This window comes from Abramis brama, assembly GCF_963993115.1.
Source record: "Abramis brama genome assembly, chromosome: 19".
NCBI classification, from domain to species: Eukaryota; Metazoa; Chordata; class Actinopteri; order Cypriniformes; family Leuciscidae; genus Abramis; species Abramis brama.
Genome location: NC_139981.1, coordinates 33,546,758 through 33,564,015, shown reverse-complemented (window position 1 = coordinate 33,564,015; position 17,258 = coordinate 33,546,758). Strand labels below are relative to the sequence as shown.

General features: G+C 38.2%; 1 protein-coding gene across 2 annotated transcripts; it reads left to right on the top strand.

Annotated features, from left to right (window-relative positions):
• Positions 1-464: 464 nt before the first annotated feature.
• Positions 465-16,902, top strand: polh (polymerase (DNA directed), eta). 2 transcript variants are annotated; one of them, XM_084093428.1, is made up of 10 exons: positions 465-717; positions 1,858-1,992; positions 5,543-5,757; positions 8,022-8,191; positions 9,308-9,411; positions 9,503-9,622; positions 10,405-10,528; positions 10,604-10,669; positions 13,655-13,827; positions 15,923-16,902. In XM_084093428.1, exons 1-10 carry the CDS (start codon positions 581-583, stop codon positions 16,779-16,781), a joined length of 2,103 nt encoding a protein of 700 aa, XP_083949554.1. In that variant the 5' UTR covers positions 465-580; the 3' UTR covers positions 16,782-16,902. The 2 variants fall into 2 exon arrangements, with proteins under 2 accessions (XP_083949554.1, XP_083949553.1); XM_084093427.1 differs by having other exon boundaries at positions 7,965-8,191.
• The last annotated feature ends 356 nt before the right edge of the window (positions 16,903-17,258 follow it).

The window sequence follows — 17,258 nt, the reverse complement described above, 5'->3', positions numbered from 1 at the left end:
TCCATAAATAAAAAACAAGAGTTTTCGATTTACTATTATTACCTTATGTTTTGACCCTAGACATTATTTGTTTAACTTTAAATAAACCCGTCTTGTGAATTGTCCTCTTTATGTTATGACTTTGAGCCGGGTCGTAACAATCACACATCAATTTTGGCCCATAAAAGATGATTTAAAGTCATTATTGTGTAGGATGAGAAAATCATTGAATAGACATAACAAAATAGCTTTATAAATATTTTTTTGGATTCAACATAGAAATCATTACACAAACTATTAAGGCTACAACGAACGTGGCCATAACAGAAATTCAGAAGTTTCAATCTATGTGAATCTACTCATGCATGATTAATAATATAATAAATCTGGTAATACAAATGGATTTGTAAAATACAAATGGATTTGTATGATAAAGACACCAATGTCATTGCGCTGTAATCCTCTAGATGGCAGTGCGCAGACTCAGCGCTGTGCGCGCGCGCGTTACGCAACAGGAAACGCAGAAGAAGAAGAGCGCGCAGTTCAGTATTTCATAAGTATTTCATAAGTGATTTTTTTCGGTTATATTGTGCTGAATCTGATGGATTTTGGGAAGGAAAGAGTGATAGCGCTGGTGGACATGGATTGTTTCTATGTTCAAGTGGAGCAAAGAATCAATCCCGAGCTCAAAAACAAGCCCTGTGTTGTAGCGCAATACAAGACATGGAAAGGCGGAGGGTGAGACTTTGCTTTCATTCTGTTACTGTTATTATAGTCGCACATTTACTGTCAACACCCGGACATATATGTTGCTGTAAATATAATATAATTTTGAAGTCTATTAACCGTGATGTTTTGATGTTGACTGTATGTTTATGTTTGTGCGATGCGATAACTACTTCTTCTCTTTAATATTATTTCCTAGGGCTGTAACAATATATCGCAATACAAAAATGCATCAGTATGTATCGTGGATAGTGACAATATGTATTGTGATAATTCACCCAAAATAAAAATTAGTCTACTGTCTGAGAAAAAATTCTAGTTTTCAGAGTTTTAGTGTCAGTACTGCATTAAACTACTATATAATGTTGAATATAATGTATATAATAATGCAATGGGGGAATATTTGTGTCCTGATAATGCCAAATGTCTGATGTTACCAGTAAAAAGTGTCCTACATTATTTTAAATATATCTAGTGAGTGACAGTGAAAGTATATTCGTCTAAAATAATTCTGTATTTTCAGCTTCAGAATCATCAATATTGTTATTCTGGTGTCTCTATTGTCCTGTGTGTTGGGTTTCAGCACCAAGTCCAAGTCTATTCATTTATACACACAATGTTATATAAAATTTAGCATTTTAATCAACAGTACATTTTTTGTCCTTTTATCATATGTCTTGGAGTATCGCAATAATATCGTATCTAGAGTTCAGTATCGTGATATGTATCGAATCGTGACATGAGGGTCTCGTTACACCCCTATTATTTCTAAATTACACCGAAATACAGTAAAGTGCCACAGACTAAGCTGAATATGTCCTGAAATTCACCCATTAAAGAATGAAATGGAAGTTGCTCTGGTCTTTTCTCCTCTATTGTGTCGTATATCAGTGTGAAACGCTTCTGGAACAAGATCAAATGTGGGCGGGGCTTGATTGTGTCTGTGAGGAATTGATTGGATGGTTGTGGTTTGCTATTGGCTGATCTCATGTGAGTGACAGGTTGCCCCGCCCACATCATCAGAGAAGAGAAGAGATGCTGCAAGAGGAACTTATTCTGATTCAAGATTATTAAAACAATAATGATGTGAATGATAAGAATTGTCATCTTTGATTTCATGGTAATTTAGACCCCAGTGATGTGTGTCTTTAGCATTATAGCGGTGAGTTATGAAGCCCGGGCTCACGGTGTCACCAGGAACATGTGGGCCGATGATGCCAGGACCCTGTGCCCGGATCTACAGGTGGCCCGAGTCCGAGAGTCCCACGGGAAGGCGGATCTCACTCAGTAAGTGCACATCTCTTCCTGTTGTGCTGTTCGGTCCTAATGGAGAAACGGCACATTATAAAAACGCTACAAGTTAGAAAATGAATCTTTCTATTCATGCTGGTTTCACCCTGTTACCATTTACACTGGATGTTTCTGATTTAAAGGTGCAGTGTGTGATATTTAGCGGCATCTAGTGGTCAGGTTGTGAATTGCACCCAACAGAAGTTACGTGGCCGACAGGAAGTGATGTCGTTGTCTGAGACAGCAGAGTAGCCAGTTAAAGGACAACTCCAGTGAAAAATTAACCTAGGGGTAATTAACACATGGTTACCGAGTCGATCGTTCCCTGCGATGCGTTTTCATGAAAATCGAATGTATAGAGTTTTATCTTTAAAAACAGATTAGCTCATAACGCTAGTATATGGGGCACAGAGTAAGTAAAAGTAAATCGCTAGTTAATACCACTAACAAGGCTCAAAATAGCCTCACACTAACACGGTAACATAATGAGGGTCCTTACATACAAACCGAAGCATTGAGAACTTTGTAAGTGTACAGACAGTTTAATAAGAAGATACTTTATAAAGACAGTACATTACGCGTTGACATGCAGGATCCATCTTGGAAAACAGTCTCGACTAATCGAGCCACGAACGCCGTGCTACGTTAGATTTCACAAACGTAATTCCTATTGACCAGAGCTCACTTAGCACGGCGTTCGTGGCTCGATTAGTCGAGACTGTTTTCCAAGATGGATCCTGCATGTAAACGCGTAATGTACTGTCTTTATTAGAGCCCGACCGATATGGATTTTTGGGCGCCGATGCCGATACCGATAAAAAAAAGCCAGATACCGATATATCGGCGATATTATTTATGTGTATATTATAATACAGTAGCAATATTATTTATGTGTATTATAGTACAGTAAGTTTGGACACACTTTCCAATTGGTGTGTACAAACTTTTGATGGGTACTGTATATAGAATATACAGTATAAACAGAATAAATACATAAATGGTTTGCAATGATCACTCAAATGTGGTGATCAAACACTTGTGTGACAAAGATATGTAATGGAGGCAGGGTGAATGATAGAATGAGAATTTGAGCTGTAACCAAACTAGTTTGCATTGCATTTTATATTATATTATATTCTAAATACTGTTGCATAATCTTCACTAACGACTTTGTCTTTTAATTTAGTCACCTTATTTAAAACATAACTTGTATCAATAAATATATCAAAAGTGTCACTGACAAAACCTTATCTTCTATTTTTATCTTAATTTCTCTAATATCTACCAGTGGAGGAAGAACTCAGATCTTTTTAGTAAAGTAAAATTAATAATATCATAATGAAAACGTTTATAATTACATATGTACAGTAGTTTTATACTATTTTAAATAAGTAGTAAGCAAAATGTATTAAACGTGAAAGTAGGCTATAGGGCTGGACCCGAATATTTGAATATTCGTTCGGTGGGTTGGTATTCGATTTGAAAATTTGACATTCGAATATTCGTTTTTTTTTTTTTTTTTTTCACATCTGGGATCCCCCGCGAAACGGTTCTCATTCGCGCTTGAATAAGGCCGGCGACACACTGACTGCGTGGCATGGCCATTTTTATTTCGGCTCCCATGTTAACAGGTTGGAGTTTGCACACTGCCTGCGTGTGACACGCGTCTCTCAGGCGCGGCTCGAGCCACGCAGAAAACGCATGCAAGCTAGAAATAGAACCGACGCGCAAGTGTTCCAGCAACGGGAGTGTTCTCTGGCTAGAGCGCAGAACAGCGGAGTTTGAGTTTCTATGGACGAAGTGCATGTCTGAGCTTGTGTTTTGGATTAAGCTGTGTTGCTTTGACATTGTGGAAAATAGAATAATAGAAACAAAATGTATTAGCCTTTTTACCCGTTATTATCAATCTAAATTAATCTCGTTTTTAATTTAACTTAATTTCGTTTTTCTTTATTTAAATTTCGTTTTTCTTTATTTAAATTTCGTTTTTCTTTATTTAAATTTCGTTTTTCTTTATTTAAATTTCGTTTAATTTTTTTTTTAAATTTCGTTTTTCTTTATTTAAATTTAGTTTTTCTTTATTTAAATTTAGTTTTTCTTTATTTAAATTTCGTTTTTCTTTATTTAAATTTCGTTTTTCTTTATTTAAATTTCGTTTAATTTTTTTTTTAAATTTCGTTTTTCTTTATTTAAATTTAGTTTTTCTTTATTTAAATTTCGTTTAATTTCTTTATTTAAATTTCGTTTTTCTTTATTTAAATCTACCCTTTACTGTGTCAGTAATTTTGTTAGTCAGAAAAATATTAGACTACCTTAAAAGTATTGCTTAATTTAACAGACCTGTGTGTGTGCGTTTTATATCACTAATGCAGTGTCCATTCTCGGACGCGTTCTCTGCCCGCGTGAGGTGCGCCGCTTCCCGCTCGCGCTGTTCTGTAGTTTACTAAAAGTGTATTAATTCTGAACGTGTTGCGTCTGGCATGTCCATCTGGCTACTCTTAATGCAAAATGGCACTATATAAAGTGTTATAATTACATAAATTATTGGAATATTGCTTGATGTTGTAACGTAGCAGAATGAGCTTTAACACTGTGTCTACACCGGACACGGCCGTTATTTTTTTTGCCACTTTTGCCAGTTCTTTGTGACAGCTTTTAGGTGCTTTATTAGCAGCGCCAGCGCCATCCTTACATAAATCACTGCATCGCTGCATTTTTTTAAATATTAATTTATCGGCCATTATAAATGCCGATACCGATAGTTAGGAAAATGCCTTATATCGGCCGATAATATCGGCCCGCCGATATATCGGTCGGGCTCTAGTCTTTATAAAGTATCTTCTTACAGTTCTCAATGCTTCGGTTTGCATGTAGGGACCCTCATTATGTTACCGTGTTAGTGTGAGGCTATTTTGAGCCTTGTTAGTGGTATTAACTAGCGATTTATTTTTACTTACTCTGTGCCCCATATACTACTGTTATGAGCTAATCTGTTTTTAAAGATAAAACTCTATACATTCGATTTTCATGAAAACGCATCGCAGGGAACGATCGACTCGGTAACCATGTGTTAATTACCCCTAGGTTCATTTTTCACTGGAGTTGTCCTTTAAACAATGAGGTTTCTTTACAAAGATATTTAAGAAATTATGTTTAATTAATTATTCAGTAAAACGATATGTTGTTGCGAATATTATTGTCACTTGTTCATCATTGTGTCAGTGTTTTATTCGCTGACTTTAGCTGAAGCTTCTTTGCACGAAGAACAACATAGTGACGAAACGCGTTTGACCATTCAGGGCCACCGTAGAAACATGTCGATGTAAGCGGACCTGCAGTGTGTGTAGAGAGAAATGCTCATTTCTAAGATAATAAACACATAACGGTTCATAATAACACATAATGGTTCATAGTTATGAATATGATATTGCATTTCTGTCAACAGATCCTCCTAAATATTACACACTGCACCTTTAATGACTTGGGTTTATGACTGACCCTACTATGATTTGTTTTTAACGAGTTGTCGTGTGTGTGTGTGCGTCAGTTACCGGGAGGCGAGTGTGGAGGTGATCGAGGTGATGTCCCGCTTCGCTGTCATCGAGAGAGCGAGTATCGACGAGGCGTACATGGACCTGACGGCCAGCGTTGAGGAGCGCCTGAAGCACACGGGCGTCCGGGACATCACACCGCAGCTGCTGAGCAACACACACGTCCAAGGCTTTCCTCAGACACACTCCGGTGATCCCAGCGACGATAAAGGTGCGCTTTTGAGAATCACAGCTAAACCTAATCCTTATGCTTTCCATCCACATATTCTGATGCAAATGTTGGGATATCACATAAATAAATAAAAATGCTGGATGGAAATGCTGAGATGCGCATATTTTTTGTGTGGCAGGAACATTAGCTGTGTTTCTATCCACCTATTCTTATGTGAATTTTGGGATATTGCATAAAAAATGGGATGGAAACGAAGATACGCATACATTCTAATAATGCTCATATAAATGTATGTGCTTAATTGAGGTGGATACATTTTTTTAACTGATGAGAAGAAATGCACATAAACTACGCTGGAAACACATTAGCAGAATAAATCCCTCAACCTCATGTGACTTTGCCTCAGCGTCAGCTGTGATTGGATAACTGGAGTAACCAGTGGACCAATGGCGTCACAGCATCTCTAATGTTGGTTTGGTGTTTCTGAAACGCCGGAGTCGAAGTGTGTGATCAGAATGAATTGGTTTTCCTCCAGAAGCGTCTCACACACGAGTGTGTTCCCGAACACCAGCATCCGAACGCCAGAGAACACGACAGCGGTTACTGTGTTTCGTCTGACGCTCGAGACACACTCGTTTATGATGGAGGAGAAAGAGAACGATTGCAGAAACTTACAGTTTATTACTGATATTGAGCACCGATTTCCCAGGAAGTGACGATTTTGTTCTCTTGAACACGTGATGAATGTGAAAACGCTGCTTTATTTGCTTTTTTTTATGCGATTTTTCCAGTTTGCACACAAGTTAAAGTCCGATACGCTATGAAACGTTTGTCCCTCGAGTGTCTAAAACCCCACACTGAAGAACACTTCTGGGGTCTCATTTATAAAACTGTGGGAACCTTACTAAAAGTGTACGTGCGCCTGAAAGCCAAAAATGACATACGCAAAAAAATATTCAGACTTATAAAACCGTTCGTACGCCAGAACCTGCGCAGAATTCACTTTATAAATCCCAGTCAGCGGAAGATTGTGCGCACATGCGTCTCCTCCCCGAAATAACCATATATGGAGTTTACAACGCCTAGTTTTACTATACAGATTCTCATCTGCATATCATTTGCATATGATTATTCATCCACGTGATAATGTTTAATGGTACAAGACACATTACATTAATAAAAATCATGTAGTTGCCTATCCTTGCCTTGTTTTTGAATACATAAATCAAATAGTGTAAAATACATTTAATCTTTTCCACTGGCCGAATAGTATTTTTAATTGATTTATATTTTTAATGGAAACAGATAGGCCTTGGGCATTATTTGCACAAAACTATTTTCTCAGACAATCTGGTATTATCATGATCTCTGTGGTTAAAACATTAAAACACAGCAGGCCACAGGAAAAGTGTTAAAAAAAACATTGCATCCACAACAAATATTTCTATTGATTGAATATATTTTTTTTTGTAACTTCTCAGTAATGATTTCATGTTTAAGTGTTTAACTCCAATCTAAATGTTTATATCAGAAGTAAAACATAGTTTAAATCATTATTTTATTTATTTAAACTGTTATTTGCGTCAGTTTCACTAAACGGCCCAACGCGCTCGCTGGCGCGGACATTTAAGAAGGGATGGATATTTGCTTCAAGTGACAGGCTTGGTGAGTGAAATTATATTTGTATTATCTTGTATTTCTTTAGATTTTCTGTCTAAAAGTGACCAAAAAGACACTTAACTCCAGCTCACCATCGGTGTCGCCAAACTGCTCCATCTCCAAAACGTTCGTACGCATGGGTCAGAGTTTGCGTGCAGGTGTGCAAATTTTCCCGTCAAGTTTGTTTTTATAAATCACAACTTATGCGTCGGAAGTGGCGTACGCCTCTTTCAGGGCCTGTTTTGTGCGTACGCAACGGTTATAAATGAGGCCCCAGGTCTTCAGAGATATAAGCAGTTTAGATGGAGCGGCTCTCAGGCTGATAGACCAGCTCTAGATGTTACTGTAGCTTTAGCTATTAACAGACACGCTTCTTCCTTGAGAATAAACTCCAGCACAACAACCATAATGCCTCTTCACAATAGATGATGCTGTACAGTGAACTACAGTACTGTGCAAAAGTCTTAGGCATGTTACTTGTCTTTAATAATGCTTGAAATTGTATTAGTTCGGCTAGTTGTTTTTCTATGGTGTTTTTAAATCTCTGATATTTTGAATTATTCCACCACTAGTTGTCATTCTTACAGACTGCACCTTTAAAATCCAGGCGAGACCCACCCCTAATCATCTGTGTGTTCCTGCAGAAGCGCTTCGGGCCGCGGGTCTTCATCAGTGGCTGGATCATCTCTCCTCCTCCTCTTCTTCTGCTGCTGATCTGCGTCTGGCTCTCGGCGCGCTGATCGTGGAGGAGACGAGGGCCGCGGTGGAGAAACACACAGGCTTCCGCTGCTCCGCCGGGATCTCGCACAACAAGGTCGGATTCACCAAAACAAACATTTACATGCAGGAATCCTTTACAACTTCCCAGTCAGAGGATCTGCTCAGCACTGACACAGATCCACAAGCTCTCGATTCAATTACAATATCCATGCGGTTCATTTGCATACAGTACCAGACAAAAGTTTGGAAACATTATTATATACATAATAATGTTTATTTACTATTTATTATATACTATAATATTTATAGTAGTTCGTTATATAGTTATATATAGTTATATATAATATATATATATATATATATATATATATATATATATAAAATATATATATATATATATATATATATATATATATATATATATATATATATATATATATATATATAATAACAAACATAAAAAATCTAACCGATCCAAATTTTTTAACAAAGTAGTGTATATGTGTATAAATATTTACACTACTGGTCAAAAGTTTTGGATCGGTTAGATTTTTTATGTTTTTAAAAGAAGTCTCTTCTGCTCACCAAGGCTGTATTTATTTGATAAAAAACAATAAAATAAATTGTGAATATTGTGAAATATTATGACAATTTAAAATGAATGTTTTCTATTTTAATATATTTTAAACTTTTCAATGTTGAAAACAGTTGTGTAATTTTTTTTTTTCAGGATTATTTGATGAATAGAAAGTTCAAAAGAACAGCATTTATTTAAAATATAATATTTTCTAACATTATAAATGTATTTACTGTAACTTTTGATCAGTTTAACTCGTCCTTGATGAATAAAAGTATTGATTTATTTTATTTCTTTCCCCAAAAAATAAAATAAAATTCTTACTGACCCCAAACTTTTGAATGGTAGTGTTTACAGTAAAGTGTAATTTATTCCTGTGATCAAAGCTGAATATTCAGCATCATTACTCCAGTCTTCAGTGTCACATGATCCTTCAGAAATCACTCAGTCATCGGTCCACGTGTGGCTTCAGCAATCCGTCCAAATGGCTTGAATTTTATAATAAAACTGACAGAATTTGAAGTCTGAGACTTTGTTTCATTTCAAAAGTATTAAAGCACAAAACGTATATCATGATAATTGGATCTGGATCTACTTGTTCACACATTTTTCCTCCATTTTTTTACTTCATAGGTGTTAGCCAAACTGGCGTGTGGTTTAAACAAGCCCAATCGCCAGACAGTGATTCCCCTGGGATCCGTCCCGCAGCTCTTCAACACTCTTCCTATCCGTAAGATGTCAGTAGATCTAATTATGGACTATGATCTTGTATGATTGCCGTTGTGTCCCACCACACTGATAACATGATGATGTGTGGTTGATCTTCAGCCGTAATCTGGGAGGAAAGCTGGGAACATCCATTACGGAGACTCTGGGGGTGGAAAACATGGGAGATCTCACTCAGTTCTCCAAGATCCAGCTGGAGCAGCTCTTCGGAGAGAAGACGGGGTGAGAATCAGCACTTTCAGAAACACATGCCATCGGAAGAAGCTTCAGGCCTGAACAATTCAAGGAAATTAATAAAATCGTCATGGAAAGTTCTAATTGCACTTGGGTAGAAATGAATGATGCACCAAAATTATTATAATTTTTTTTTTTTTTAGAAAAACATTGAAACCAAAAATTAAGTTTAATTAATAATTGATTCATCAACTTTTTTTTAATAATCAACACTCATGCAAATAAATATTAAGGAGCATAAAAATGACATCTGTTGTGAATTCAAGAGCTGAGACGGTTTCATGTCAAAAGTAGTGTTGTCACTTAACTAAAATATTAACAAATTAATCACAAATCTTTCTGTAATCACGATTCATTGCACCTAACATTAAATTTTTTTATATATATTTTTATATTGTAATAATTTCACATTTAATCTCCCATGAACGTTGAAACAACAAAGACAGTAGACTATATTTTAAATTTTTGTTTAATGGCATCTTTTTTTTTACTTACTTCTATTCATTTATTTTTATTTATTTTCAAAAATTCTATGAATTTTTTTCCCCTCAGTTTTAGCCATTAATCAATTCTAACATTTATTAGGCTTTAAAAAATATAAAACGGTTTTAGCCGTAAGCGAAAATTCATTTTTGGTTGCAGCGATTTCAGACAATTTCTGGTTACGAATGCTCGTTTAATCTCTATATAACGATTCTAAAAAACCTTTTCCAATAATAATGAAGGAATGTTGTGAAAGTGGTGTAAAGGTGTGTGAATGTTTGTCTCAGGCCGTGGCTGTTCGACTTGTGCCGAGGGATCGAGTTTGAGACGGTGAAGCCGAGACATCTTCCCAAATCTATCGGCTGCAGCAAGAACTTCCCTGGGAAAACCTCTCTGGCTACGAAAAAGGAGGTGTGTGTGTGTGTGTGTGTGTGTGTGTGTGTGTTCCTGCTCGTGATGCTCATGCTCTTGTGTGTGTGTCTGCAGGTTCAGCACTGGCTTCATCAGCTCGCCCTCGAGTTAGAGGAACGACTGGGCAAAGACAGAGACATGGTGAGTCCGTTACTGATGAAGGAACTAGTGCTGTTGGAGAAAGCAAACCAGAAGTTCCAACTAGGGTTGCGCGATATGCTCCATTTTCATATCGTCCTATCGTCAGCCTGTGAGATCGGCGATACACGATATTATCGTGAGGGGGCGGGGCTTACTTATTTGATTATTAACTTGCTTATTTACTCATCAATTTGCTTGTTTTATTACTTCGTTTTAAATGAGAATCTTTTTTCTATTTTGCTAGCAAAGGTGAAGTGTTTATTAATAGGCTAAATCAGGTTATTTCCTGGTATAGTGAGGTAAAAAAAAGATCCTAATCATTCTTGTATCTGACTCAGAGTATTTCAACATGTCAGCGGGAAATTTACGGACACACATTATCCTCTCATGCCGTTACAGATCTGCAGCATTTTGACTGTTTGACGAGATGTGAACACGTTTTAATTTCTTGATTCAAGAAAGAGTCGGAGTCTGCGATATATGTCCTCCTACCAGTGCTCTCTCTGTCTGGATGCACTTCGCACTTCAATAACGCAGGTGTTTTAAATGCCAGGAGAAATCAGAGGAAAAAATCTAAAAGTCGATCGGTTATACGCCGACTTAAACTTATGACTTGACTCTGATAAAGGAAAACGGGTTAATCCGTTTACATGACCACATGCATTGTCAGTTTATTCAGCATAATCGAGTTAATAACGTGCATGTAAACGCGCTCATTCCCTGAAAACGAAAGCAGAAACGGACTGAGATTTCGCTGCATTAACAGCACGTTCTCTCAGAGTCGACGGTGGATAACGGTAGGCTACAGCAACTATCTTAATTTACTGGCTGAATATTTCTCTTGTGGACTTACATTATTGACATCGAAAAAATTAGAAGAATATTTCTTGTTAAACAAGTTTTAAGTTGCTTGTGATTTTCACAGATGGCAGAGTTTCACAGATGCTTCGTGAACTAAAGACTTTTATTAGGCCTAGGCGGCCTATATCATTTTATTGATATTATTATTATAATTAATATTTTGTAATTGTATTGTTTTTAGTGTTATTCGTGTCATTAAATATTTTGTTAATGTGCTATGGAAACAAAACACTGACGAACAACGATGCCGCGTCTTCATCTAGGCTCTGTATAAAGATTATGCGTCTGTTAAAGCACTCTTGACAATTTGTGAATGGATCACCTTGCAATGAAATTTCGTTGTGGGATGTAGTTTTTGTTTTGTCTGTTTTAAAAACATTTTCTTTGAGGAGTCCTCATACGCGCGTGATATGGCGCAAGTGTGGTTATGTGGTGATGTCGTTATGAATTTAGGCAAGGCAAATATAATTGTAGTTCCTAATTAATTTAATAACTATACAAGCTTCATAATAATAATAATGATTTAATACATTAATGGAAAAAACGAGCCAATTATCGTATTGATATCGTCAAAGGCATCTGTCATCGGCGATATCTCTGTCTATCGTCGATACACGATACTATCGTCTATCGGCACAACCCTAGTTCCAACTCCATTCTGATTGGACGAGCCACGCTCAAAGAAATGCTGCTAAAAGCACACCAATGTCTGTTTTAATGCAGTTAGTTGCCATGTAGAGTTTGTCAAACTGTTTAAATTGCCAAGTAAAATTCACATTTACTAATACTACCTATGATGCACAGTATTGTGTTGTGTTAAAAATCCTTTACCTAATTTTGTGTTCCCGGTAAAAAATTAATGGCCTTTTAAATAAAAAAGGGCTGTCAAATCAATACATTTCTGTTTATATAATGTATGTTTGTACATTTGACAGTAGCTGGAGTTGGAGACAGATACATTTTAACAACCTAATTTTTAAAGGGTCAAATTTTAATATTCTTACTGAGTTAGAACTATTCTTATTAAAAGTAAACATTTGTTTCTGTAATTTGCCTTATATTTCGTTACTCCTTTAATATGTAATAAATGTCTATATTAATATTACAATAACATTTGATATGAATATCCCACATTTCTGCCACAATACCATGTTTACAGTAAGTGTGTTACTATGATAAATCCTAAGTAAATGTTTGTGATTTGTGAATTGAAAAGTATTGTAACTGGATTGTTGTCACACAATGTTCCTCCTGTTTTCCGTGTCAGTGTTTTTAAACAAAATCAGCGCCGTTTGATCTGGCTTTAAACTAGTTTAAATCACAAAGACATTTGTGTTTGTATCGGAAACTTCTCACTGGATCTCACGGCGCTGTTCAGTGGTCATGTGATCGAGTAAGCGCATTGTTCTGAGCTCGCGCTGCGCTGTATTTTGGGCATAGCTAATCAAAAATCCTAATGTATTTTAATAGACAAGCTCTGCAGGCTGTTTGAACTTCATCCCCTGATACTTTAGACACCCCTGATAGCATAATGAGAGATTTACAAGCTATTTTTTGGATGGTCATTTTTGACCCCAAACAGCAAAAGTGTAACAAGGTGGAAAAACCAACCAACGGTTTAGGGAAGTTGTTAAAGCTTTTGTTACATTATACACTACTGTTCAAAAGTTTGTTTGTTTTTTGGCGAAAGAAATAAAAGAATTCAATACTTTTATTCATCAAGGATGAATTAAATTGATCAAAAGTGACAGTAAAGACATTTCTTGAGCATCAAATCATCATATTAGAGTGATTTCTGAAGGATCATGTGACACTGAAGACTGGAGTAATGATGCTGAAAATTCAGCTTTGATCACAGGAATAAATTACACTTGAAAATATATTAAAATAGAAAACAGTCATTTTAAATTGTCATAATATTTAACAATACTATTATTTTTAAACAAATAAATGTGACCTTGCTGAGCAGAAGAGACTTCTTTTAAAAACAATCTTACCGATCTAAAATGTTTGACTGGTAGTGTAGGCCTGTGTGAGCAAAGTCAATGAGTTTTAACATGGACTAGCGTTTGGCGTGTGATTATCTCCCACAGCGATGCTGTAATGTACTGTGTTCCTCTGCAGAACGGGCGAGTGGCCAAACAGCTGACGGTGGGCGTCCGGCAGGCGGGAGAAAAGAGAGCCAGTAGTTTCTCTCGCTGCTGTGCGCTTGTGCGATACGACGCCACCAAGATGACCTCAGACAGCTTTGCTATCATCAAGAGCCTCAATACTGCAGGCAGCCACCAGGAGGCGTGGTGAGTGAAATACAGGGACCGTCCGCTATACAAACAACCAATGTAGACAAGCAGAGTTGTCAAAAGTACCGACTTCTGTACCAAGTCGGTAATGAAATTTAAAAAATACGAACGACACCAGCATTTCCTTGTAACCTTTTGAGTGCTGTTGAGCGGATTCTTATGCTGCGTTCACACCAAACGCGAATAGCGCGTCAAATAGCGAGTTTCGCTAATTTAGATAAGGAATAAATAGCATTTAATACAAAATGAATGTGTCTCATATATTGAAATCAAGTTTTTATGTGATAAAAGATTTGCTTTGTTTTTACTTCACCACGTGACAGCAGCAAGCAGGCTCCTGATTGGTTAACGCGACGCGAACAGGCGCCAAAGTTCAGATTTTTCAACTCGGGCGTCAGACGCAAATTCGTGTTAAATGCGTGAATGCACAAAAAGCACCAAATAAAATCAATCACGCCAGACGCTCAATTCGCGTCATTCACGCGAACTGGACGTGCGAATGAGGCAAATTCGCGTCCACTGTGCCGCGCTAAACGCCTCATTCGCGCCGCAGGACCTCCAGACGCACATAAACACGTCTTTACATTGACTCACTCGCGCCAGACGCTCTATTTGCGTTTGGTGTGAACGCAGCATTAAACACCTCTGATTGGCCATTGTTTTCATGCGCTCAACATACATGTTTGTGATTGGCTACAATGATCAACCCTTAAAAAACATGTTGTCTTACTGTCTATCAGCTGATTCGTCTACAAGCGGATATATTAGGGATCTGCTGAATGACGTCTGCTTTCAAACGTGTGTATCTGTGCAAGCGCTCAGTGAAGACAACATGTTTTTGAAGGGTTGATCATTGTATCCAATCACAGACATGCAGTGCATCCGGAAATTATTCACAGCGCTTCACTTTTTCCACATTTTGTTATGTTACAGCCTTATTCCAAAATGGATTAAATTCATTATTTTCCTCAAAATTCTACAAAAGTCCAAGAAGTTTGTTTGAAATCTTTGCAAATTTATTAAAAATAAAAAACGAAAAAATCACATGTACATAAGTATTCACAGCCTTTGCCAACTGAGCGATCGGGGGAGACCAAGAACCCGATGGTCACTCTGACTGAGCTCCAGCGTTTCTCTGTGGAGAGAGGAGAACCTTCCAGAAGAATAACCATCTCTGCCGCTCTCAACCAATCAGCAGAAGCCACTCCTCAGTAAAAGCACATGACAGCCCGTCTGGAGTTAGCCTAAAGGCACCTGAAGGACTCTCAGACCATGAGAAACAAAGATTGAACTCTTTGATCTGATTGGCAAGCGTCATGTGTGGAGGAAACCAGGCTCCGCTCATCACCTGGCCAATACCATCCATTGGTGGCAGCATCAGCTGTGGGGGTGTTTTTCAGCGAACCGGGAGACTAGTCAGAATCGAGAGAAAGATGAATTTAGCAATGTACAGATACATCCGTGATGAAAACCCGCAGAGCGCTCTGGACCTCAGACTGGGCCGACGGTTCATCTTCCAACGGGACAGCGACCACAAGCACACAGCCAAAATAACAAAGGAGTGGCTACGGGACAACTCTGTGAATGTCCTTCAGTGGCCCAGCCAGAGCCCAGACTTGAACCCGATTGAACATCTCTGGAGAGATCTGAAAATGGCTGTGCACTGACGCTCCCCATCCAACCTGGTGGAGCTTGAGATGTTCTGCAAAGAAGAATGGGAGAAACTGCCCAAAATTAGGTGTGCCAAGCTTGTAGCTACTCAGAAAGACTTGAGGCTGTAATTGGTGCCAATGGTGCTTCAACAAAGTATTAAGCAAAGGCTGTGAATACTTATGTACATGTGATTTTTATTGTATTTTTATTTTTAATAAATTTGCAAAGATTTCAAACAAACTTCTTTCACGTTGTCATTATGGGGTATTGTTTGTAGAATTTTGAGGAAAATAATGAATTCAATACATTTTGGAAGAAGGCTATAACATAACAAAATGTGGAAAAAGTGAAGCGCTGTGAATACTTTCCGGATGCACTGTGATATATATATATTACAACAGTTGAGTTACTTTGCTAAGGCTTCATTATTTTCTCGTAGGTCTCCTGCCTTGACTTGCCTTCATCTGTCAGCCAGTAAGTTCAGTGATGTACCTTCATCCTCCTCAGGAGGAATAACCAGCTTCCTGAGCAGCGACGCAAGTTCAACGCAAACCCCCAAAACACAGCCGGCCCCCAGGAGCCCCGGGGCCATCCAGTCCCTGTTTGAGAAGGCAGCCGAGAGGAACAAGCGGCGAGCGGAGGAACACGCGTCACACACTCCTGTGGAAAACACACCCAGCCAGTGCAGGTCTCAGAAAGCCTCTGGAATCTCTTCCTTCTTCCAGAGAAAGAGCCTGGAGAAAAACCTCGGGCTCTCTGAAGGAAACGGGCGGATGCGGACCAAAGACGAGGATCTTCAGGTGTGTGTAGAGCCGAGCTCCTCCGAGGATCTTCAGGTGTGTGTAGAGCCGAGCTCCTCCGAGGATCTTCAGGTGTGTGTAGAGCCGAGCTCCTCCGAGGATCTTCAGGTGTGTGTAGAGCCGAGTTCCTCAGTGGATCTTCAGGTGTGTGTAGAGCCGAGCTCCTCAGTGGATCCTCAGGTGTGTGTAGAGCCGAGCTCCTCCGAGGATCTTCAGGTGTGTGTAGAGCCGAGCTCCTCAGTGGATCTTCAGGTGTGTGAACGCTGTGGACAGAAGGTGCTGGTCTGGGAAATGCCTGAACACACAGATTATCACTTCGCTCTGGACTTGCAGAAATCCTTCAGTTCCTCGGCCTCCAGTGACGGTCCCGTTCCCGCCGGAGCTCCTCTGTTGTCCCATGGGAAGAGCAGAACACGGATCCAGAGCGGCCCGAAGGCCAAGAGAGCCCGAGTGCTGGGAAACTCCGGCACATTGGACTCCTTCTTTAAGAAGACGTGAGATATTCAACAGCACTTTACCTGGACAAGCTTTTTATACGAGCAGGTTTTGATTAGAAATACTTGTGATTTTCAAATGTTTTGTGTTTTAATGTAAATAATAAACAAGTTGTTGTACAGAATATTTTGTTCAAAAGCCATTTCTTTCCACTAAACATTGGGACACTAAGTCATGATTGCATATTAAAACAGCTGCGATTTATTAAAGGGGTCATAACATGAACAAAACGGTTTTTTTTTATTTTTGGTTTTTTTACATGTATGAAAGCTCCTTTCCACTAAATAAGAGAAGAAAAATCATGCTTTGCAATTCGTAATTGACATACTAATTCATTATTACAATTCAAAATTATGACGTGCTATGTGCTAATTATTACATTGAAAAGTCTAAGGGTCCAGAGGAGAATCCGAGATGAAAAAGACAGAAATGCTGCTGTCAAGTCTTCGTCGTTGGTTAGTATCCTGGGTGTGCTCTTTG